The 23407-nt window shown below is 42.0% G+C and overlaps 1 protein-coding gene across 2 annotated transcripts in view; it reads left to right on the top strand.

Annotated features, from left to right (window-relative positions):
* DOCK2 (dedicator of cytokinesis 2) overlaps positions 1-23407 on the top strand; it is a 411048-nt gene that overhangs the window by 58373 nt on the left and 329268 nt on the right. For both annotated transcript variants that reach the window (XM_082726146.1, XM_082726145.1), the window contains exons 12-22: positions 318-394; positions 937-1062; positions 2063-2187; positions 7462-7560; positions 9359-9431; positions 9546-9649; positions 11793-11976; positions 12119-12216; positions 13954-14043; positions 15089-15189; positions 16042-16176. In XM_082726146.1, the coding sequence (XP_082582272.1) occupies positions 318-394; positions 937-1062; positions 2063-2187; positions 7462-7560; positions 9359-9431; positions 9546-9649; positions 11793-11976; positions 12119-12216; positions 13954-14043; positions 15089-15189; positions 16042-16176 (1212 nt within the window). The remainder of the gene's footprint in view (positions 1-317; positions 395-936; positions 1063-2062; positions 2188-7461; positions 7561-9358; positions 9432-9545; positions 9650-11792; positions 11977-12118; positions 12217-13953; positions 14044-15088; positions 15190-16041; positions 16177-23407) is intronic.

Below are 23407 nucleotides of genomic sequence, written 5' to 3'. Positions count from 1 at the left end.
AAGAGAAATCTGTTTTTTTTTAATTTTTAATTTTTTATAAACATATAATATATTTTAATCCCCTGGGATACAGGTCTGTGAATCATCAGGTTTACACACTTCACAGCACTCACCATAGCACATACCCTCCCCAATGTCCATAACCCCGAGAAATCTGTTTCTTGATGGCACATATGTTGACTGAGCTGGCTTGGGCAGGCTCACTTTTCACCTAAGGTATATGGGAACACTGGTAACTTTGTGGAGCACGTGGACCTCAAGATAGGGACCCCATAAGAGTACCATGCAAGAATTTTGTGCTTTCTTTTCCTTCCCAGAGTGACAGCTGAGAATGACTTCCTTCACAGCCTGCTGAGCAAAGTCACAGCCTCCAAAGGAGACAGTGGAGGGCAAGGTACAGTGCCACAATGCGCCGAGTGGGTTGGGTTCTGGCTTGGGAGCTCTTGATTCTTTGGAAAACAGATCAAAATCGTAAACCCTGGGAAACATAGTCTTCCTTCCAGACAGACCACTGTGAAAAATGGGAGCGTGTGATCTATGGAAATGGAAGCCACATCTCCTGAATCTGAATGTCCTCGTGCCCAAAGCACAGCTCCTATGTGTCAGGCACCTTTATAGAGCTCCTTATTTGACTGAATTCTTCCCACAGTCTGGTGAGATAGGTGGTACCCACCTCACTGCACAAAGCCTGCGTGGGGGAATTTGACAGAAGCGGACGCTGTTGGAAGTAACGAGTGGCATTCAAACCCACAGATACCTGGCCCCAGAGCCCCTCTGCTTTCTACCTTCTGCCTCCTCCTGTGTTGGGTCACTACATCTGTGATTGTTGCTGCTTCCAGCAGTCTCCTCCAGAAAGAGCCCAAAGGGAGAGATGGTGGGAGGGTGAGCATGAACATACCTTGAAGTTGGCTTTTCATGGTAGTCATTCCCTTCCAGGCCTCTGGGTGACCATGAAGATGCTTGTGGGTGACATCATTCAAATCCGCAAGGACTACCCACACCTGGTGGACAGGACAACTGTGGTGGCCAGGAAGCTGGGCTTCCCAGAGATCATCATGCCAGGTCTGGCCTTCCCGTGGGGCAGGGGTGGGTCTGGCTTGTCACAACTATTTTCTTTTCAAAAAGTCAACTCCTTCCTTTTCAACTGCTTTTTATCTATTTCTCTCCCTGAAGGTAACCACTGAAAATGATTTTTGTATATCCCAAAATCTTCCCTATAGTCACATAATAAACGCAGGCACATAAATATATACACATGCACTTTTTTTGCCTCACAGATGGGATCACACTTCATATGCCTTATATAAAATTACTTTATATGCTTTATATAGGGTTCTGCCACTTGGTTTATCACTTAATTTATCATAGACATCCTTCCTACTTCACTACACATAGAATAATTCTATTCTTTTGGGGAGAAAATTGTCATTCTCTTAAATTTTAAACTACATATATTTTTTTATTACCAGAGGACACTATGCCCGCTGTAAAATGTTCAAATTGCACGAATGTACGTTGGTCCACTGGGGGCCTGTGCTTTACCTGACACAGCAATTCCCCGTGCATTCCGCTGCGGGGTTTTCTATTCTTACCTCCCCCATTCCTGAAGACCCTCCGGACCTCTTCCTGACCCCGTGTCCTTGGACTCGTGAAAAGTCACCCTACCTGCATCAGCACAGTGAAGGATCTGGGGCTGCAACTGTGGACTGTGGTTGTTATTCATCATGGGCCCAGGAGCTCTCCTTTGCCTTCCCAGAAGGTGTCACTAGAGGATGGAAATTCAGTAATTTTAATGACGAGGCGAAGAGAGCCGATTTTGACCCTCCAACCTACCTTTTTGCAACTGATGTCCTAACGTTCCTCCTTCCCCTTGTTACCTCCTTCTCCAACCTCCCTGATGAGGAAACAGCACTTTTTGGAAACATGTCTGATGTTAGTTTCATTAGCAGACGTCAAGGCCCGGCACTTGCCTTCCCACCCCTGCCCCCGTGCCTTCTAGTCAGTGTCTCTCCTGGGTGTAGAGACATGCCAACTCTTGTCTCTCTCTCTCCTCTGCCTGCAGGGGATGTCAGGAACGACATCTACATCACTCTCTCACAAGGCGACTTTGACAAGTACAACAAGACCACGCAGAGGAATGTGGAAGTGATCATGTGTGTGTGCGCGGAGGATGGCAAAACGCTGCCTGTAAGGGGCCCTGTTGCTTCTCTGGGTGCCCCGGCTGCCTTGAGGGCTTCTGCTCACCCAGATTTGCTTTTCCCATCCCGGTCTGCTCCCTAAATGTCAGGTGCCTTCGGGATGGCCTTAAGTAATGTGATCTACACCTTTAGAGCTCGGTTTGTACACTGGCCCATAGTAAGACCTTGTGCCGTTTTCTCTTTACATCAAAGGAGTGTTTCAATGTCTGCTTCTCCCCTTTCATGATCCCTTCTTTTTCTTTTTCCTCTTTCTTTCTTTTCTTTTCTTTCTGCTTGGCTTCAGCTCACAGGTCAGCTTCTTGTTGTTAAAATGTTGTTCTCATTGAAATCTGAGCTGGTTTATTCAGACAAAATCCCTGGCAAGAAAAAGGATCAATACAAAGCCTGGGGCTGGTGTGGAGACTCAGGATGGCCTCAAAACAGACATTCCCAACACTCAATCCAACTCCCTAGTGCCCAGCTAGAAATTCTGGTGGAAAGCCTTATTCGTAAATTGATCTCCAGAGGGCCAACACTGCATAGTCAAGAATGCAAATCACATTGCTATAAATATTTATACAGCATATGTCCTATACAATATTTCTCATGTGTGTTTACATTTATTTACTTATATTTCCTTTAAGGTTGTCAGCAATTGTGTCCAGTGTGTGGGAGGGTTCTGCTTCTCAATTTCTCCTTTTGGAGTACTGAGCTGAAAATAAAATCAGCTCTCCGCAGCAGTTTCAGCGTGGGCAAAGATTCCGCTTAGGCCACAGCAGGTGATTAGATAGCACAGTGGGGTGGGGGGTGGTGAGTATTGATAAAGCATCTGCTCTAGCCTTGGGGCAGGGCTCAGGCAGGTTTTGCTACCCTCTACCTTAGAACATAACTAGCATTCACAGAGGAAATGCTATGTGCCAGGCACTGGGATAAGTACGATGTGTTACCATTATTATTCCCATTTTTACAGAGGGCAAAACTAAACGTTCAAGTGAAACCACTTTTCCAAGGTCATGAAGTTAGTATGTGGCAGAAATGGAGTTTGAGTCCAGGTTTCAGGCCCTCTTAAATAGTTCATGGGGATGCCCATCCATTTAAAAAAGTCCCCCAACTTGTTTCTCATTTCAAAAATGAAGCTAATAACAACTTCTATCAAATCCTGGGAAGATTCGTAATTATTTTTTGAATTTAAAAAAAAATCCTGTTGTCTTTTTGTTGGTAAAGACTGGCCCCCTTAATTACTATCTGGTTGAGCAAAAATCCAAGGGTTTATAACTCATCCTCTCTTTGTTGGATTCTGAAAAGTAAAGTAAGTGAGAGACACTTTGCTCAAAAGAACACAAAAGAAGAGCAGAGGTTTTTATCTGAAAGGGAAATTGCATTTCATGAAGGTATAGACCATTGCTTTGAAGTTATTTTTATCCAACTACCTGTTGGAGGACTTTTAAACCTCAGCTTCATTTTTGAAAACACTGATACGCTTGCCTTCGGTATTGCTGAAGGACAAATTGGAGGGAACAGTTAACAGGAAGGCAGGCGTCTTATCTTGCTTCTGAACCATTCTTCTTCCACCCCTCTGTCACCCTTTCCAGTCACACCCTAAGGCTAAGCAGACACACTCTTCAAAGATGAATATATAAGCAGGTATTCTGGGGGCTGAAATGAAGAGGTAACTATGGGGCACGGTGGTAATTTGCAGTTTCCTCTATTAGGCAAGTTATGGGGGAGTTCAGTTGACTGACTATTGAAAATTGCTAAGGAAGCCTGTGGGAGGCTGTTCTTTCTTTATTTGCAGAAATAAATATTACTGCCTAATTAAGTGTCAGGCAGCACACTCAAACACTTGATACTGGTGGGTTCCTATGGGAATAGTCCCCTTCAGGAATATCTAGTTCTTTTCTTGTTACAGGCGCACACTGCTTTTAGAGGAGCAGGGCCAGAGGACAGAGTATGTTACACTTGCCCTTGGCTCACTTTGGGGTCTCAGTGAACTTGTTCAGGAGGGGACACAGCAGAGAAGCTAATGATGTGGGCTCTGGGATCAAATAGATCAGATTTAAATCCCAACCTCCCTTCCTAGTACCTGTGTAATCTTCGGCAAGTTTTATTTGTCTGTAAAAGAGGAATCATCTTGGGGTTGCAAGTTAAACAAAATGGTACCAGTAAAGCACCTGGTTTGCAATAAATACTCAGAAACAGGAAGGGGGGGTAATATTTAGAGAAGATAGAGCAACTGGGCAGGAACCCAGGCAGTCCAATAAGCAATCTGATGTGGACGGATGCCTGAAACAAGTTTAAGGAGAAGTGAGAAGGCTCTGATGCCAGGCCTAGAAACCTCTGCTCTTCTGAGACCAGCTAGCTTACGTGGGTAGAGGCAGGGCACGGAGGACAGGACATTAGAGTACTTAAGACCATGGACTCTGGGGCCAGGCAGCCTAGTTCAATCCCTAATGCAGCCTGGTTAGCAGAAGGACCTTGAATAAGTTATGTAATGTCTCTATGCCTACAGTTTTCAGTCTGAATAGTAGGAGACCGGCAGTTGCACCTTGCTTTTGTGAACTTCAGATGAGATGATCTACACAATAGGTGTTTATTAAAATTGACCATTATTACTAGAAAGGAATGGTAGTATTCTGCTTTTATTCTTGCCTCATAGATGGCATCTTCCTGGGATGTGGCCTTATAGGTGTAGGACCCTCAGTCTCTTAAAGTGCATTCACATCCATGGGGTCATTTGTTCCTCTGGTGATTACCACCAGGTACACAGGGCCTGTGTGAGGAGGCTGATTTTCCCTGCTGCTACAGTGTGTCCACTAAGTCAGCATTAAAGCCTCTAGGCTTTCCTGATTCCTGCTCACATTGAAGACAATCTGAAACCAACTAGGAATTCTCACTGTTAATTGGGGATCTTGGGGGTGGGCAATGGGGAAAATTATTAAACAGGTTTACTTGAGACATATATAAATTCATATTTTCTCTAAAACTGGGCTCAGTCCCTGGTCATGATTCTCAACACATGTGAAAACATTCAATTTTAACTCTGGCATGTTGAAGGGAGGGTCTTAGGTCTTCCTCAGAGTAATACTGGATCTTTTTCCTAAAGCCTCAGGCAATCAAAAATTTTCATCACCAAGATAGTTCTGTGGGATTCAGTTGCCTGGCATATAGTAATTTTACTTTTACCAGAGATATATGTGTATTCTCAAATTTTATAAGATACATGGGATTCACTGGAGTTACAGAAACTCTAAGCCCATAAATGTCACTTGATATAAATCTTAGGAGACTGGAGAGCATCTAGGTTGTTGTGAAAGGAACATTGGACAGAGAGATAGCGGGTCTTAGACATATGCCAGCTCTGCTATCTTTCTGGGCAAGTGACTTAACCTCTCAGTGCCGCAGTTTACTCAGTTTTGAAATGGGGATAGTAGTGGTGATCATTGGTGGTGTTTGTGAGGATTGGATTAAGTGAGATAGTACATGTAAAGGGCTCAGCATATTGCTCAACAAAAAGCAGTCTCTAAATAGTTAAACCAAGTTTGAAAGCATGTTTACTGTTCAGGCCTCAAAAATTTCTAAAAGACTTCATCTCTTTGACAACCAAGAGATTGCTTTTCTCCATTTTTAGTTCATTGGTTATTCTGGTTTTTTAAAAAAAATTAATTTAATTAATTTACTTTGTAAGTAAAGATTTTATTTATTTGACAGAGAGAGAGAGCGAGCGAGCACATAAGCAGAGCGAGTATCAGGCAGAAGGAGAAGGAGGAGCCCAACTTGGGGTTCAATCCCAGAACCCTGGGATCATGATATGAGCCAAAGACAGATGCTTAACCAACTGAACCACCCAGACACTGCAATTCTAGTTTTGTTTTTTTTTTTTTTTTTAGATTTGTTATTTTTTGAGGTTAATTCTGAAAGGATGCTATATCCTTATTTTGAAATGGACTCAATTTGACTGCGAGTACCATCAGTCATTCTTGCCCTATAGCTTGGAAGGAAAGGAGAATTCCAGTGTGAGGGGAAGAATTCTCTTTCCCACAAGTTAGCTTCTCTTACGGGGGGTCCTAGAGTGCTTGTATGTGGCCTGCTTTGGTCATTTAATCTCATGGTGGTGGGCATGGGATTGGTGGTATCAAGGATCCATTGGTGAATCTGCTGGAATCTGGTAAAAGGCAAGGAGTCTGTCATCCTAAAAATGCCCAGAGGCACATAGTTTCACAATATGGGGGCCAGGGGCTCCAAAACCAATCCCTATGTCCCTATGTAGAGACTGGAGGTAAAATTTTTAGGCCTTTCCTGGGAGACCCTATTTAGATCCTGTTTGGGGGCCAAACCACAAGAATTAACAGAAAGAGATAGAATCAGGGGCCGACAGACCCTATTAAAAGGTAATTTTCCTTATTACCCTGAGGGTGTTTATGGCAAACAGCAAATGCCCTATACTTGGAATTCTCAGGTATGCTTGCTCTGTGCTCATTCCCTGCTTGGAACATCTTGCCCACATTTTTTGCTGAAAGCCAACTTGGAATCTTCCTTCAAGATCCTTAACTGTCCTCACCTCCAAGAAATCTTCCCTGAATCCTCAGGCTGCACTTAAGGATCCCTTCTCTGTGTCCCACTGTAGTAAAAAGACATATGTCCGCTGCTGTCACATTATGTTGTTCAGTGATTTGTCTGCTTATCTAATGATCCCTCCCCAAAACTGTGAACTCTCATGTCAAGTTTAATATCTGACTCATGTCCATATCCCAGTGCTTGGCATGGGCCTGATACCAGAAGATGCTTGGTAACAGTAGGGCTCCCCCAGGCCCCTCTGTCCCTGTATCTGTCAGCAGCCTGGGTTCCTTCCTCTCACCCAGTTTCCCTGTTAGCATCAGAATCCATCAAAGTGAGCTGCTGCTTGACTGCACTGAGCCTGTTTGTAAACTTTGTGCACATTCAGATTTAAGAAACAAATAGTATTAATAAGAGTGGCAGCATGCAGTAACTCTAAGGCTGGTTACCATTTACAATAAGGCAATCACGTCAGTGCCTGGTGCGCTCCAATGGTTTCCGGAATGCAAGTAATAGAATTTCTGTAGTTAAACAGCTGTCACTCCCGGGGCCGGGGATGTTCATGTATAAATCTGTAATGTAGAAGGGTACCTGGCAGAAGGGTTGGTGAAGAGAGGGTTTTCCGGCCCTTGAAGCCAGTGTTGGCCTCAGGACCAATAGTGTCCAAGCACCAAAAATGGCAATTCTGTAGTGTTTTTTCTTTCTCTCTCTTTTTTTTCCCTTGGGTCAGAATGCAATTTGCGTGGGAGCTGGGGATAAGCCCATGAATGAATATCGGTCAGTTGTGTACTATCAAGTCAAACAGCCACGGTGGATGGAAACAGTCAAGGTAATAATAGTAATAATAATAATAATAATAATAATAACTAATAATAATTAATAATAGCAAACATGTATCTAGGGGTTCTGAGACACCATCCTAATTTGAAGCAATACCCTAGTATATGTCCAGTTGTATATCAGGCAGTGGAAATGGTGACGAGTACCCTGACCTCCTGATCCCATTCACTGACCCAGAATCAGCCACAATGGGATTGTCAGATGGTCTTCTTGCTCACAGTGCCCAGCCCGCCAAGCTGTGTCATTCCACTCAGCAGTGAGGAGCGACAGAGCTTGCAAGTGAATGTGAGGCTATAAGAGACCATTTAATGCCTGAAAGACACTGTCTTGGGAGGGTGCCTGGGACAAAAGTGGCATTAATCACAAATATCCATATTACCAGATTGTTACATGAAGCAGAAGGGAATATCGTACATTGGAAGAGGAGTTTGGAATTAATTTAGTGAACAGTGACGCTTGAACGCAGCTTCGACTATCTCTGCCTTGTAATTAGTAGCAGTCTTTACTCACCCCATGCTCTGAACCCAAACACAAGATGTTCACATAACTTCCTTTTCTGACACAGCTGCCCAAATCTCAGTGGTTCTTGCCTGGTCACCTATATTCCCATTTTCCTCAGTGTGTCTCCCTGAACTCACTCTTTTCAAAATGACCTGCCCAACTTTGGCGTCAGAAAGCTATTGGATCAAGTTGGTCTCCTCTTTTCCGTGTTCTCTTGTACTCTAATTATTTCTCTTTGCTAGCCCTTGCCACATGGTTGTTAAATGTCTCTCCGTGTGAACCATGAGCATTGGCATAGCGGGGCCTCTGCTTCGCCTCAGCAAGGCCAGCGTTTCCCGTGACGGGCTTGCAGTGGCCATTTGATTCACAATGAAAGAATGAATCAGACTGCAGTCGCCCAGGAGGCTCTCAGTTCCTTTGTTCTGTCTGAAGTCACAAATGGTGGATCTCTTCAGGCTCAGAGTTCATTCTCTGGAGCAGAAAGTGCCCCCAAAGTATACATCTGCTTGACTTTTAATAGTCACCGATTCAGTATAAACTTGTCCCTCTTAAAGATCAAGGTGGTTTTCTCACAGGTAGCTAAGCTTCTCTGCTTTGGCTTGACTCGCCCATTGCAGAGGGAGCTGGGAGGTGTCAGGAGTTAGGCAATCCTAGCCAGGCTGGATGTGTCTCAATTTAGGGTGCAGCATACCACCCACTGGACAGTGAGACAGGGGTGACGGAGGACTGAGTGATTTGGCTCAGTGTCTTCAGAGGTGAAAGCATCTGGGTATCTGTCCAGCCAAGGATGGGAACGAGCCCTAGGATTTTCCCAAGTATTATTGGATTCAAGCATTTTTACGAATTTGCATGAACAAGAGTCTTCGAGCATACCCCCTAATGACCGTGGTTAATTTGCTAAGCCCCGCTGCACTTGCCAGAACTCCTGGAGTGTATAAAGAAAATGTGCATCGTGCAGTTTGCAGTGCATCAAATCCTGTGCTAAAGTTATGTGACTTTTATATCAATTTGGGGAGATTCATTTTAACCCACTGTAATTTACGGACCTCTTTTCATTGGCTAGGAATGCAATTTGCCAAATGGATTACATTTGGTACTTTATTTTCTCTTCATAGCTAGTTCTTATGTAATTTATTTACAGTTCATCGGGCTTGATGGATGGGTAATAAATCAGCATGCAGCCTCTCAGTTAAATGGTCAGACTGTCTTTGGTGGGTGTGGGTGGGCTGGATAGGGGAGGGCTGTTTAACTCATTGGCTTCTGAGCTCTGGTTTCTGCCTACCAAGGTGGCTGTCCCTATCGAAGACATGCAGAGGATCCATTTGAGATTCATGTTTCGGCATCGATCATCCCTGGAATGTGAGTACCTGACCAAAAGGCATCTCTGAAGCTCCCCTAAGGAGGGCAGAGTGGGATAACTGGGTGGTCCATGTGTCATTCTTTTTTTTCCTGACCTCATAATGCTATTTCTAGCTAAAGATAAAGGAGAAAAGAACTTTGCCATGTCCTATGTGAAGCTGATGAAGGAAGATGGGACCACTCTGCAAGATGGACCCCACGACTTGGTTGTCCTGAAGGTACTATGTGTTGGAATTAACTCTGCAGTGAGTGGGGCATAGGAAGCCAAGGGAAGATGGCAGCATTGCTTAGTGGTTAACAGCAGGGACCATAGCATCCCACACACCAGGGTTCACCAACTGTGTGGCCTTGCACAAAATCTTACCTTCTCTGCCTCTGTTTCCCCCTCTGAAAGCCCTCAGTGAATAACTGTTGAGTGAGTGTCACATGAGACTGCTCATTTAAACACAACCATGATGGGTACATAGCACATGGAGGAAGTGGAAAAGGTTATTATTACACAGAATGGGCTATTGAGGGGCACCTGGGTGGCTCAGTCATTAAGTGTCTGCCTTTGGCTCAGGTCATGATCCCAGGGTCCTGGGATCGAGCCCCACATTGGGCTCTATGCTAGGCAGGAAGCCTGCTTCGCCCTCTCCTACTCCCCCTGTGTTCTTGCTCTCGCTTTCTCTTTCTCTGTCAAATAAATAAATAAAATCTTATTTTTAAAAAAATAAGAAAGAATGGGCTATTGAGTCTGTAAAGAGCCCTGTGGGATGTGTAGAATACCAGCAAGAAACATTTGAGAGATGCCTCACTGCCGGTAATGGAAATATATCAGAATCTGGGGTCCCAATCCTGCCACTGACTAAATCTAGAATCATCTCACACATCTTCCTGAGTATCAGTTTCCTTTTTCTTAAGTGTGATGGTAATATTTATGACAAACCAATGAGATGACCCATGTGGAAGAGCTATGTATAAATGGATGTACAGATACTGACCATCATTATTTACATCAGGAGACTAGTACTGTTTTTGAGAAGTGGGAAGTGTTTGCCTTGGTCTTACCTGAGTGCTTTCCCACAACCCCTCTTTGGGGATGTAGGATGCCTCTGCAAGCGCCTGGCTGGACACAAAGCATGTGCTTGTGAAGGAGGATAAGGCTAAGCCGTTGGCATAGGGATCCAACACCTGTCCTTGGCTTTCTCAGTCTTGGGACTGAAAACACCTTTTTGCCTGTGGTCTCCATGGCAAACACCGCCTCATCAAGGCTTCATCACCAGGCACTCTTTCTCTGAGTCTCTCTGGGTTTTCTGGAAACCCTCATCCCCTTCTGCACAGCTTCTCTCTTCTCATTTATGGCACATCAAGGTAGTTCTTGCCTTGAAAGCCGTTCTTCCCCAACAGACTATGAACTTGTGGTGGAGGGGCATGGGGAGAAAGGGGGTAGGTCCAGTTATAGTCAGTTTGCAATGTCCTCATTTTTCTTAAGTCTCAGTTTCCTCATCTGTAAACTGAGGATGATAGCAGTGTCTATGACAGAGATAAGAGCAGTTGTGAGGTTTAAAGGAAATGAACCAAGGCATATAAAGCACTTAGAGCACCTTCCAGTAGTAAGTAAGTGCTCAATAAACTTTAACTCCTGTAATGCCTACCTCTAACTATGCATTTCCACATGCCAAGGGATTTAGGTTTCTATCAACTCTTTTAAGAGCTCCATATGCATTATGCCCATTTAGTCTGCCCCAAATTTCTAGGAGCTAGGTAATATTGTTAATCTTAAGTTTAATCATGAGAAAAAGAACACACGGAGACCAAGCATAGACAAGACTTACGAATGGTAGAACAGGGTCTAGATCCCAGGGCTTTCAGACTTCGGTGCTTTTGCTCTTAACTTTTCCTTTAAGCTGATTCCTTATCTTGCTGGTAGGTGTGTATTAAGACCTCAAGAAATTTAGGGGCATCTGGGGGTCTCAGTTGGTTAAGTGTCCAACTCTTGATCTCAGGTCTTGATGTCAGGGTCATGAGTTTGAACCCCATGTTAGACTTCATGCTGGGTGTGGAGTATACTTTAAAAATAAAATTTCAAGAAATTTAGGAGAAATCAAAATGGCCTATCAGGGAAATCTTCAATTCCCTTCATGCTGTTAATGAAATCCACAAATCCTTCAATTGGTTGGTCAATCCCTTTTCCATTAATGCAACTTTGGATTCTTGCCTGTTTTGTGGGAAAATAACCCTGCCATACCAGCTGTTTATTGTTTCTCTGATTATTATTATTTTTTTTTCTAATTCTGACTCTCTGCACCTTACAATGTGTAAGCTGACCACTTGGGCATATACCCATGGCTGGGGAAGTAACCAAGGTGTTGTTTCCAGGGAGAGAGTAAGAAGATGGAGGATGCCAGTGCTTACCTGACCCTTCCTTCTTATCGACACCATATGGAAAACAAGGGGGCCACCTTGAGTCGAAGCTCCAGTAGTGTTGGGGGGCTCTCTGTCAGCTCCCGGGATGTGTTCTCCATTTCCACCCTGGTGTGTTCCACAAAGCTCACCCAAAATGGTAATGAAACCTTCAAGAGTTGTATATATGTAGTGCACATGTGCATGTGTGCATGGGTAACCCCGGGTGGGGGTCCTGAATGGACAGTTCATGGGCAGTTCAAGCCAAGAATAGTAATTCTGCTTGTCTGGACTCTTTCCAGTGGGCTTGCTGGGTTTGCTGAAGTGGCGTATGAAGCCTCAGCTGCTACAGGAGAATTTAGAGAAATTGAAGATCGTCGATGGAGAGGAAGTGGTGAAGGTCAGTGGGGCTTCATTCTGTTTGTCTTTGTCTCCAGTGACAGAGCTTTAAATCTTGGGTGGCTTCAGGGGCAAATGAAGTGCTGAGGGATATGAGACTTTTTCTCTAACAGAGGGACACAGTGTTCCAAATTGCCATGAGAAATCTTTACTGGGAAATTCAGAGGATCATATGGTTCAAGGATGTTGAATGTTGAGTGGTAGAAAACTATTGTTGTGTTCAGTTCCTTCCAGGAGATCAGCCTGGGTGTAGATCTCAGCTCAACCGCTTACCAACTTTATGTGATAATATTGTGACTAGGACATATTTCGTAGAGTGGTTTTGAGCATTCAAGGCAATAATATTTAAAAATTACTTAGCATAGTCTCTAACACAAAGTTATAATATTGAACTAAACATGTAAATCATACAGAGTTCAGTAAATAGTAACTATTAATTATTTTTGTTGGCATAAGTTGCTATAATAGTGTGATGTCTTAGTACTACTTGAATGTTACTATTAGAAATAAAAAGTATTCTTAGTTCCTGCTGCTTACAGAGTATTATGCATTATACATGAAAGAAGGAAAGACATAAGGGCTCACATTTTAAGTGAAATAAGCAGAAAACAATACAAATGTCAGATGTATTATTGTATCTACATGGTGTTAGAGAATATAGCATCTGAGGTATAAATTTAATTAAGCAACACTTCTGTCCAGTTCTATGGGACAGGTGTTTCTCACAGGTCTTGGTGATCTTGTTTCCATCAGGAACTTGGTCCAGCTAGAAACTCTGAGATTAAACTTCTTTATTTGGTAACTGTGTGTTTTCAGGGACTATAGGAAATATTAACCCATCCCTTAGTAAGGAAGAGTATCAGATTTTAGTTAATTTTCCATACATGGAGAAGCAATGGTAGAATTTTCAGATCAGTGCTTTTAATGTGCACTATTGACCCACCTACCTGGTTCATCAATAGCAGGAAAATTCTCCAGACATCCTTTCACAAGATCTGTCACCTTTGGGCAGCTTGCAGAAACATCTGGGAGGGAATTACATGGTCTCCATCTTTGCATTCTTTTTTATTTTCCTAAAAAAGTTTGTTATTGAAGTATATAATACAGCAAAATATATACAGAATACTTACCCTAAGAGTATAGTTTCCTATATTTTTACCCATGTATATACCCATTTACTCACCCTGTAGATCAAGATACAGTACATTTTTGACATTGTGGTAGGTTCTCTCATACCCCTTCTTTACCCCTCCCCATGCTGACTGCTATGATAGATTTTTTTTTTGCCTGTTCTTGAATTTCATGAAAATAAATAATATATTATTATTTATATAATAATAATAAATATTAGTATTTATTATTAATAATAAATAAATAATATACATTTATATAGAGAAATAAATAATATGCATTTTCGGGTCTGACTTATCTTACTCTACACAATTCTTATGAGGTTATCCTCATTGTTTCATATAGACGTAGTTTGCTCTTTTTTTTTTTTTTTTTTAAATCACTGTGGAGTATTCTGTAGTATTAAAATGCTACCATATGTTCATTCATGCTGTTGGTTGACAATTGGTTTGCTCCAAGTTCTGGCTCTTGACAAGAAAGCTCCCTGGACCTTTGGAATGCAGCGTATGGTGGATGTGTGCTCTCATTCTCTTGGGGATACACTGAGGAGTAGGACTTGTGGGTCACCTGCACTGTGTTTTAACATGACCTTCATTACTTTGTCCAGTTTCTCCAAGATACTCTGGATGCCCTCTTCAATATCATGATGGAGCATTCTCAAAGCAATGAGTATGATATCCTCGTCTTTGATGCTTTGGTAAGAAAGAGGGGAAAGGTGTTGAGTGATATTAGACATTAATATGTGTCTCACTGTGAGAACACTGAGAATTTGTGGCCTTAGAGGCTCTTCTAATGAACCTTTTTGTATGTATTGTAACTTTTAGCAACCAGAGCAATGAACGAATGAGCCGCTGCATTTGTTTGTTTGTTAGTTTGTTTGCTTCTAATTCATTTAAAAGCGTGGCTGGGTGAGTAAAAGGGGAATTTTAATTGTTGATGTCATATTGGCACTGGTTGAAAGTACATGAAGCTGGATACCATGAATAATGGCTTCAGCTTTCCATGAATGCTGGGAGCTAGTCCTTGGCCAGGTTGTGAAGCACCGAAGTGTTTCCCACCTTCTTCTTTCTCATAGTCTCCCAACTTCGCAGTGTCATTATACCTTCCTGCCCACCTGCACATTTTATGGTGGCATGCTTTCCTGATCTATCCTCTTCCCTCTTCCCAAATGGTGTCTTCCTCCCATCTGTCCCATTTCATGTTTCTTCAGTGTCCTGTCCACACGAGGGTATCAATAAAGTTTTAATATGTTAACTACTTATGTCAGTGACATTTACCTTTTAAAGAGATTACTTGGAGACAACCATGACTTAATCCAGTGCTTCCCAGAAGGTCTTCTTAAAAGCTAGCCCTCAAGAAAGAAGCTTTTTAACAAAAAGATCCTTTGATTAAATAACTCTCAGGGAAGTGTTGGACATTGTGTGACCTTCTTAGAGATTCACAATGGTTGTAAATGTTAAAGACTCTAAGAACCCTCCTGTAAAGAAGGCAATCTTAACAATGATATCCTGAGATTTGTCAAACTTTATATGACCATGAAACCCTTTTATCCTACGATACCCTGTAGCATGTTTCATAGAATGCTTTTTTAGAAGAGACTACATTAATGAGACTACTAACAATATATTTGTGAGTTAATTCCTGAGCAAAATCATTTTGCTGGAGGTTCAGTTCTGCCATGTGAGTATGGCTTCCTGCCTTGGGTCTGACCCCGAAACACTGATTCCTTGAATCTTCCTCAGATCTACATAATAGGACTCATTGCTGACCGGAAATTCCAGCATTTCAATACCGTTCTGGAGGCTTACATTCAACAGCATTTCAGTGCCACCTTGGCTTACAAGTAAGTTACTGTACATATATAGGGATTTCTTGTGCATCCCCAACTTGCCCTACCAGGATGCCTAGGGCACAAGGAACTTGAGTATTTTCCTTTTGCACCAGGCTGTGTGAATTCTCCCTTTACTGATAAAACTCTATCCATGCTGGGCTATCTGGATTAAATAAAAATATGCAAATCCATAGGTTAGAATGAATATTTTATTATGGTAGAAGTACATGAAAACATTAATTGATTCAGTCAATCAGTCAGCTACCATTTACTGAATAGCTACTTGTGGTAGACACTGGGATTCAAAGGCTAGGAAAGAGAAAACACAGGCCAAGTATAGTACCCATTATAGCTTGGGTACAGAGGACGATGGTTACAGATGGGGATGATACTGGAGAGGTTGGGAGAAGCCAGTTAGTAAAGGGGTCTTGAAAGCTGGGCCGAATAGTTTGAAGGTTACCTTGCTGGTAATGAAGAAATGGAAAATTTCTCAGCAAAGGAATTCCATAATATTATTAGAATATTTTCTGTAAGAAGCAAATGTTAAAAAGAGCATTCTCCCCACCATTATTCCCACTCATATCCTGATTGTGACTAGTTTTCCTAGTCAAAAGATTGTTTATTTCCTCACTAGTTTTTCCTTTGCTGGTTTTCTATGGGTAGGAAATACTTATTCACTCCCCCGTATTAAATATATATATATTATTAAGCAGAGTTATTTTTACGGCTGCAAACGAGTTAGTAAGCTTAGCTATACCACCACCTTTAACCTTTGATAGAATGCCTTATAATTTATAGAGCAAATTAATGACCATGCTGTGGGCTGGAAAAAGATGTATTTTGAAAACATAATTCCTTATTCAGGAAATTGATGACGGTGCTGAAGACTTACTTGGATACCTCCAGCAGAGGGGAGCAATGTGAGCCGATCCTAAGAACCCTGAAAGCTTTGGAATATGTGTTCAAGTTCATTGTTCGATCGAGGACATTATTTTCACAGTGAGTGCTTGTTATGTAAGAGTGATTGATTAGTTCTGCAGTTCCTCCAGGATGTAACAGTATTTGTGTCATCGGAGAGATTCTTTTATAAAATTACAACCAGCCATTGATCAAAAACAACTTAAAAATCCAACATAGAGAGTTATGAATAGGTTATAATTGTTCCCTCTAAGCTCATTCAGGCAAAAAAATAAATCTTAACATGTTATAGAGTTATGCTTCATCCAAAGAACTTGATTTGTGATTTGAGGCTCTTCTGTGTTTCATCTATCATTCTTCATTTGATTTGAGATAGAAAACTTTCCAGGAATCTTCAGTGTTAGAGGTGCTAGGAGTGGAGAGAGCAGAACTTAGGGACTTTTGACAGTTATTTGGCTCTAGGAGGTTGTGCATGACAGATGAGCTGGTATTTGCAGTTGATCTGTCTGTCCTTGAGATCCTAGTAGCCAACAATTGACCTGACATGTTAAAACACCTAAGAGATTTGATATTTGATGAGCAGTATTACAGAGGTTATCTGTTGTTTTTTGTTTTGTTTGTTTGTTTGTTTTTGAAGGGCTTTGGAGATAGAGGCATTCAAATGCAATGTACAAAAGAATAATTTATATTCATCCTGGCTATAAGGTAAAGTTAGGCAGGCAATTGATTGTGATTGTGTATATGATCAGATTGGTTATGTGTGATGGGAAATAAGGAAAACTTACAGAGAATGTACTACCTGGATTCTCATCAACGCAAATGAAGAACATTCAACTCAAACTGATTTATTAGGGAGAGTAGGACTTTTATTTTATTTCACATTTTTTAAAAAATCCAGAAGATAGTTGGCCTCAGGCATGACTGGATCCAGATACTCAATGCCACCAGGAAAGTCTGTCTCCCTAGTTCTTGCCTCTGGGTCCTCTGCTAAGGGTCATGTGCTATAGTTTTAAACAGTCTGACCAAGAAAATGAATATGCAGTGGTTTCATGTGCACCTCTGGAACCATGGGCCAGGTCAGCCACTTACAGTATAGACTTATTTAGTTGGAGAGATGGTTTCCCAGAAGAAAGTAGAAATCTGTAGTCATCATTTTGACCATGACAATGGACGGGCTATAAATTTTCATAGTTGATAAGGCATCTGAATAATGAATCATTTTAGATTCTCCAAAAACATTCTTTGAGATTTCAGGTGAGAATTGGAAGAGAAGAATGTCTTCAACCTTGTCACATAACATATGTCATGTTCATTATTCTTTTTTTTAACTTAAAACTTTTTCTTTTCTTTTATTTTTTAGATTAAATTTAAGTAATTTATTTTTAATTAAATTTTAGGCAGTTTTATATGGGATAATATTCATTTCTGGAGTAGAATTCAGTGGTTCATCACTTACATACAACACCCAGTGCTCATCATAACAAGTGCCCTCCTTAATAATATTCATCGTCCATCTAGCCCATCCCCCATCTACCTCCCTCCACCAGCCTTTATTCTTAAAGTGAAGTATCTGTTTCCTCTCACTTGCCAGTTACTCAAAGCAGAGCCTGTGTATTAAAGTCTTAGGGGTATTTTTCCATGTTTGAGAGATACTTGTCAATTATTTGAAAACGAATGGGTCTTTCTAAGGGTTGAGTTTCTTGGAGGAGTTCAAGGATTCAAACATTATAATTCCAGATTAATAGGCAAAGATATGTTATCTCATCTTGCAGGTGAGAACTTTAGGTTTACAAGAAGAACATATATTCTTCATTAATCATACCTTCTGCCCCTTTTTCCTTTTGGTTTATTTTATTGTATCTCCTTCCCTGCTCCATTCTTTTCTTCCTTCCTTCCTTTCTTCCCTCCTCCCTGCCTCCTTCCTTCTCTTCTTTTCTTCCTGTCTTCTCTCTCTTAGACTTTGTCTCTTCCCTCTACTAGAGGAATGGGCATTTGCACATTTGTCTTCTTCTCTGCCTCAAGGCAAGTCATCCTGCAGAATCTCTAGCTCTTCTTTCAGTGTAAATCTGGTGTTGCTGGAGCTCCAAGGGACTTTTGGCTACTTAAGGAGTGGGGTGGTCTGTTATTTCTTGCTGTATCCCCAGCATAGCATATAGAACATCATCAATACTCATGAAATACCTATTGGACAAAGTGCATTTTGGGGGATAAGGGATACCTCTGGTCAGAAGAGATGTCTTTAAGATAATCCAGGCCTAATCTTGAATCCTTTTGCATGAACAAAGTATAGGCTAACCTGCAAGGAAAGTCTAAGACCCCATGCTGAGGGAAGGTGGTTTTCCTTTGTCTTATTCATTTTAGAAACTTTATCAATGGTTTTGCTCTTAGTACAGCATCAAGGACATTGGGAAGTAATGGAGGTATTTCCCCATACTAGGAAGGCCTTTTACTTGGGAGACTAGAAAATAGAAGGTTTGAAATTTATAAGCCAGCTGGTGGGAAATCATAATATAATTATTGCTTTGGGGACTTATTGTGTCTGGTATTGTGTTCCTGTTTCCTGTTATTTCTTTGTCTTCTTTCCTCCTGTGCATAGTTCAGTTGATCTAGCTCCCGTTAGCAGTTCCCTTGACATTTTTCTTTGCACATACTGCACATGAGTGCTTGCGAAGGTTAAAGGATTATCCTATATCAATATGCAGGATGCAGTTGGGTAAGGGAGGAAGAAAAGTTGAGAAAGATAGAATTTCTTAAGGATTATTTATTTCTATCACATAGCCCAATAATGTGATTTCCTTTTTCCCTCTCTTTATGTCACTGGCTCCTGAGTCAAAATCTGGGGCAGGTGTCTTTGGGCATCTATCTGTGTCTTAGTTGCAGTAGAAGCTGGCAGAGCAGGTTCAAGCTTTTGTCATGGGGAGGCAGGCTTAAAAGTACGGGAAATTTCTAAACCGTAGGGAGTGTGTCCAAAATATGTTCAGTAGCCATCAATATGACCATCATCCATTAGGCTTTTCTGGAATGACTAAGCTTCTGGGAGGCATAAAGCATAGTGAGAAACAGTCAGAAAGAGCTGAAGTGATTATCTTCTAGGCACTGAGCTTCTTTACAAAATTCCTTGCAGCTCCTTTTATCCTGAAGCTCAGACAACCAGCTGAGCTGATCCCCAACATTTCTGAGCTGTGGAATTACTCAGTCCAGAGAAGACTGTGCTTCCCCGGATCGCACAATATGCACACTGAAAAGCTTTCCTTCCTGCTGGCCAGGCACATTAGAAATGACCCTGCAGCCCTTCTGTAAGGATGGCTCTCTAAAAGAGAAGAAATCCAGAACATGGTGCTATATTGGGATTTGTTCCCAATTGTCTATGTTCCTTAAAAATCCTAATGCTGCCATAGGGTAAAGTACAGGGGCAAATGTGGAGCAGTGATTATGTTCATGTTGTGTTGGTGCGTGTCGGCTCAGTGATGGTCAGTGTCACACTAGACAGACCTGGGAGGGAGTCATATGTTTGTCCCTGTGCCCAGCTTACTGAGTGACCTGACCTGACTGAGCCTCAATTTTCTCATCCATAAATGGGGATAAACCAATTCTTAGTATTTTGATGATGAAATGAGACTATACCTACAAAGTTATCCATGTAGTATCTGGTACTTAATTTCATAAATGTAACAAATGTTACTTGGTATCGTGTTTTTACCTAGGCAAGACAGGAAGGGTTTTTATTTGAAAAACTCAGATTTAAATTAATAAATAGTGTCTTGATCCATGCTCAAAATTTGGCTTATAGTTTATGCAATCCTAACCCTTTCTTGTTTTTGTTTGCTTGTATGTGTGTTTGTTTTAAAGGAGGGAGTGTTATGTTTACCAGGTGTCTGCTTTTTGAGGATCACAATGAGGGACTTTTATGGCTCCCTGAATTCCCCTTGGTCTATTGGCCCATTGGCTGGCCCCTGCTTGTGTTTGCTGTGTGTGTGGTCAGCCCCTTTGGGCCCAAGCAGCCATGTACCGACCTCTCTGCTCCGCGCTTGTGCTGCTTGTCTTTGCTTTTGCATTATGCCTCCTGCTCTTGTTAAAGACCTGCTTATTCACTGCTTGCTTCCTCCTCCTTCTGCGTGTGCTCCCAGTCTCCTGGGGCTGTTCTTCCATGCACATATTCCTCCTTCACCTACCTCATTACCATTCCCTTTGCTTATGAGAGGCCGTCAGCTCAGTGGTTAAAGGCACAATCTTTGGAGCTGGCTACTTAGGTTTGAATTTCGCACTAGAATCCTACCACTGCCATTTACTGATGTTTATGACCTTAGGCAGATTATGTAGCCTGCCTCAAGCTCGGTTTACTTGTGTATAAAACAAGCAGGGATGTAAAAACCCTTTTGGGTTGTGGTGCAGACTGAGTGAGCTAATGGGTGTCAGGCACTTAGCACAGTGCCTGTCACAGAGCAAGCTGCCACAGCCATGGTGATCATTACCTGCTAAGTGCATTTCACTTATTATCTCCATTAGTCTTCATAAAAACCCAATGGAAAGCCTCCTCTCCCCACTTTATCTCCTCTGAGTCCATGCCAGCAATACAGGTCTCCTTGCCGTGGCTCAAGGTCCCAACTTAGGGCCTGGGCACCTTTCCCCTCATATCTGCTTGTTCACTTTCTATCCTCTTCCATATCCTCACATAAATGTCTCCTTTTCTACCCTGTTGAAAACTGCAACTTCTGATTCCCCTCCCTTTCATTCTGTTTTTGATCTTTTCTCCCCCTCCACATAGAACTAATCAGATGTTAACATATCAGACGGTAATTAATTATGCTTTTGTTTACTGCCATCTCCCTGCTAGCATGTCAGCTCCAAAGCTCCTGTCTGTGTTTTGCACTGAGAACAGCACATTGACACTTGTTCAATGTGAAACGGAACACCCTTCCGATCCCCCTTTTATAGATAAGGAAGCTGAGACTTCAATTCACACTTAAAGGTCACACAGGTAAGAATTAGCAGAGTAGGGCTTCACATTCTGCCTCATCTGATTAAGCAAATTGAAGAACCAGAACTTTTGGAGGACCATGCAAGTCTAAAATGTGGTTGGCTATGATGGGGACGTATCCTAAGTGAGAACAGCTCCTCATGGAAGGATTGACTTGCTGGGTACTGTCAGGGCTGCAGAGAGGCACAAAGCTCCTTGAGTTTAGGTGCTATCATCCCTAAGCACAGTTGGACTTCAGTAAAAATAAAGATGACTTAGAGCAGAAGTTATCAGGAAAAGAGTCCTTGCTATTATGGCAAAGCTATCCAGGCAAACATGACTCGATCCTCCTATTCTTTCAAGGAGTGAAGAAAGAGGATCTGACACAGGGCCAGCCCAGGTAACTCACCCAGGTAACTCAACTTCCTGCTCCCCAACGTTCATCTAGGAGCCAGGAAGGATGGCCATGGTGTGCACAGTGCCATATACCTGTACTGAGGCTTCCACTCCATCAACATAGGTAACCAAGAAGCATGGTTCACACCTCCGGTGGAAACCCCCAGTCTGGCTCACTTCATCCAAGGGCAGGCATCTTGTTCTTTGTGTGCTCACCTTCAGCATCAGGTGATCAGATAGTCTTTTGCATTTTATTTTGCATTTTGCTTTATTCTGTCTGTCTCCCCTCTCAGCCTCTACCTCGCCCTCCCACCAGCTCAATTTCTTCTTGTGTAAATATTATATACTAGTTCACCCTCCTGGTCATGCATATGTTAGGCAGGAAGACCGTCTGAACAAAGCTCAGGCAAGCCCAATGTAACCTGCAGTCAGAGGGAATACATAAGCCTCTGCCTTTTTAAACAAATATGGATTTAACTCCAAGGCACTTGCCAGTGTGATTTGTTTTCATTGTTCATGTATGAATAAATATTTAAATGTAATCATCTGTTTATGCTGAGCATGGGCTGGGATGCCCGTCACATTGCTATTCCTGTTTCTCCTGCATATAATTTGTTTGCATGTTAATGCCATTTATTCCTATGTAAGCCTCTGTTTTGGGTTTTGAATATAATTTCACTTTTTGATGACAGTAATGGCTCAGTAAACTGCACAATTGCAGTTAATGGAATTATTTTATGATAACATTAACTTGGCATCAGATCAGGGTGGAAGAGAAAACTGTCATCAAAGGGATATTGTCAAACAGTTACTTCTCTTTAATTTATTATCTATTTTATGAGTTGCTACAGTGTAGAGGGGGGAGCTAACAGCTTGCTTATTACAAACATATGTAGAAAAGCTTTGTAAACCATGAAGTAAGTAGCCATCACTGTGATATGAAATTGTTCATGTGCATGCATTTTGAATAGCCCTCTTTTCCCTCTGCATATAGAAATATTAATAAACATTTATTGAGCACCCATTATGCACTAGGCACTCTAAGTGCTGGAGACTCTGGAATTAATCTCTAAGGCTTCCTCAAGTAGCAGTAACACAGTAGGGCATGCTGCATATGCTACCCAGCAATCAATCACAGTTCCCTGGAATAAGCAATGATCCATGACTTGATGCCATTGAGGCTCAGGGAGCAGACAGGTTTAAATGACAAACTCCACCTTGGGAGGATCCTTAATTCTTCTCAGAGGAGGTGATGCTTCAAACTAAACATCGAAAGAGAGAAGAATCACAGAGTCCAAGTAGAGGGAACAACACATGGAATACGATGTCTAATTACTCCTGCCACTCCTGAGGACCATTTATGAAGCCTCTCCTCTGTGCTTGGCCATGGATCACTTTTTTACTCTGCCCTACTTCATACTCACAGCAACCCTGGGAAGTATAGATATTATGATGTTTATTTGACAGAAGAGGAAATGGAAGTCCAGAAAGATAGAGAAAGTGACTGTAGGCCACACAGCTTGACATTGGCAGGGAGGGGTGTGACATCGGAGCCCAGGTTCTTTGTGCTGTGCTATGCCTATGAGCAGCACATTTGTGGGGAAGAGTGGCTAGTGGGTGAAGGTATGGCGGTGGAAGAGTGGGGACAATGCAGCTGGTGAGGTAGATTGAAGCTGGACGGTGAACAACTTGCATGCCCAACTGAGGAGTGTGATGTCATCCTCTCTGCCAGGGGAGGGCAGCATAAGTGCTGCCGTCAGTCCTCAGAGCACAGGGTAAGCACCCCAGCAGGTGCACAGACTCATTCATTGGGATCAGGTAAAAAGATGAAAATTCCTTTATTTTGTTCCAAGAGGAAGAAATTAAACTTTATAAATAATTGACTTAGAATAATACTTGGATATAATTTATAAATAAATAAGCATCTGTTGAGAATCATGCTTACATTTCATTTTCTCA

This window comes from Mustela nivalis (assembly GCF_964662115.1).
Source record: "Mustela nivalis genome assembly, chromosome: 3".
NCBI classification, from domain to species: domain Eukaryota; kingdom Metazoa; phylum Chordata; class Mammalia; order Carnivora; family Mustelidae; genus Mustela; species Mustela nivalis.
The sequence above is the reverse complement of the archived record's forward strand: the minus strand, read 5'-3'. Positions and strand labels throughout refer to the sequence as shown.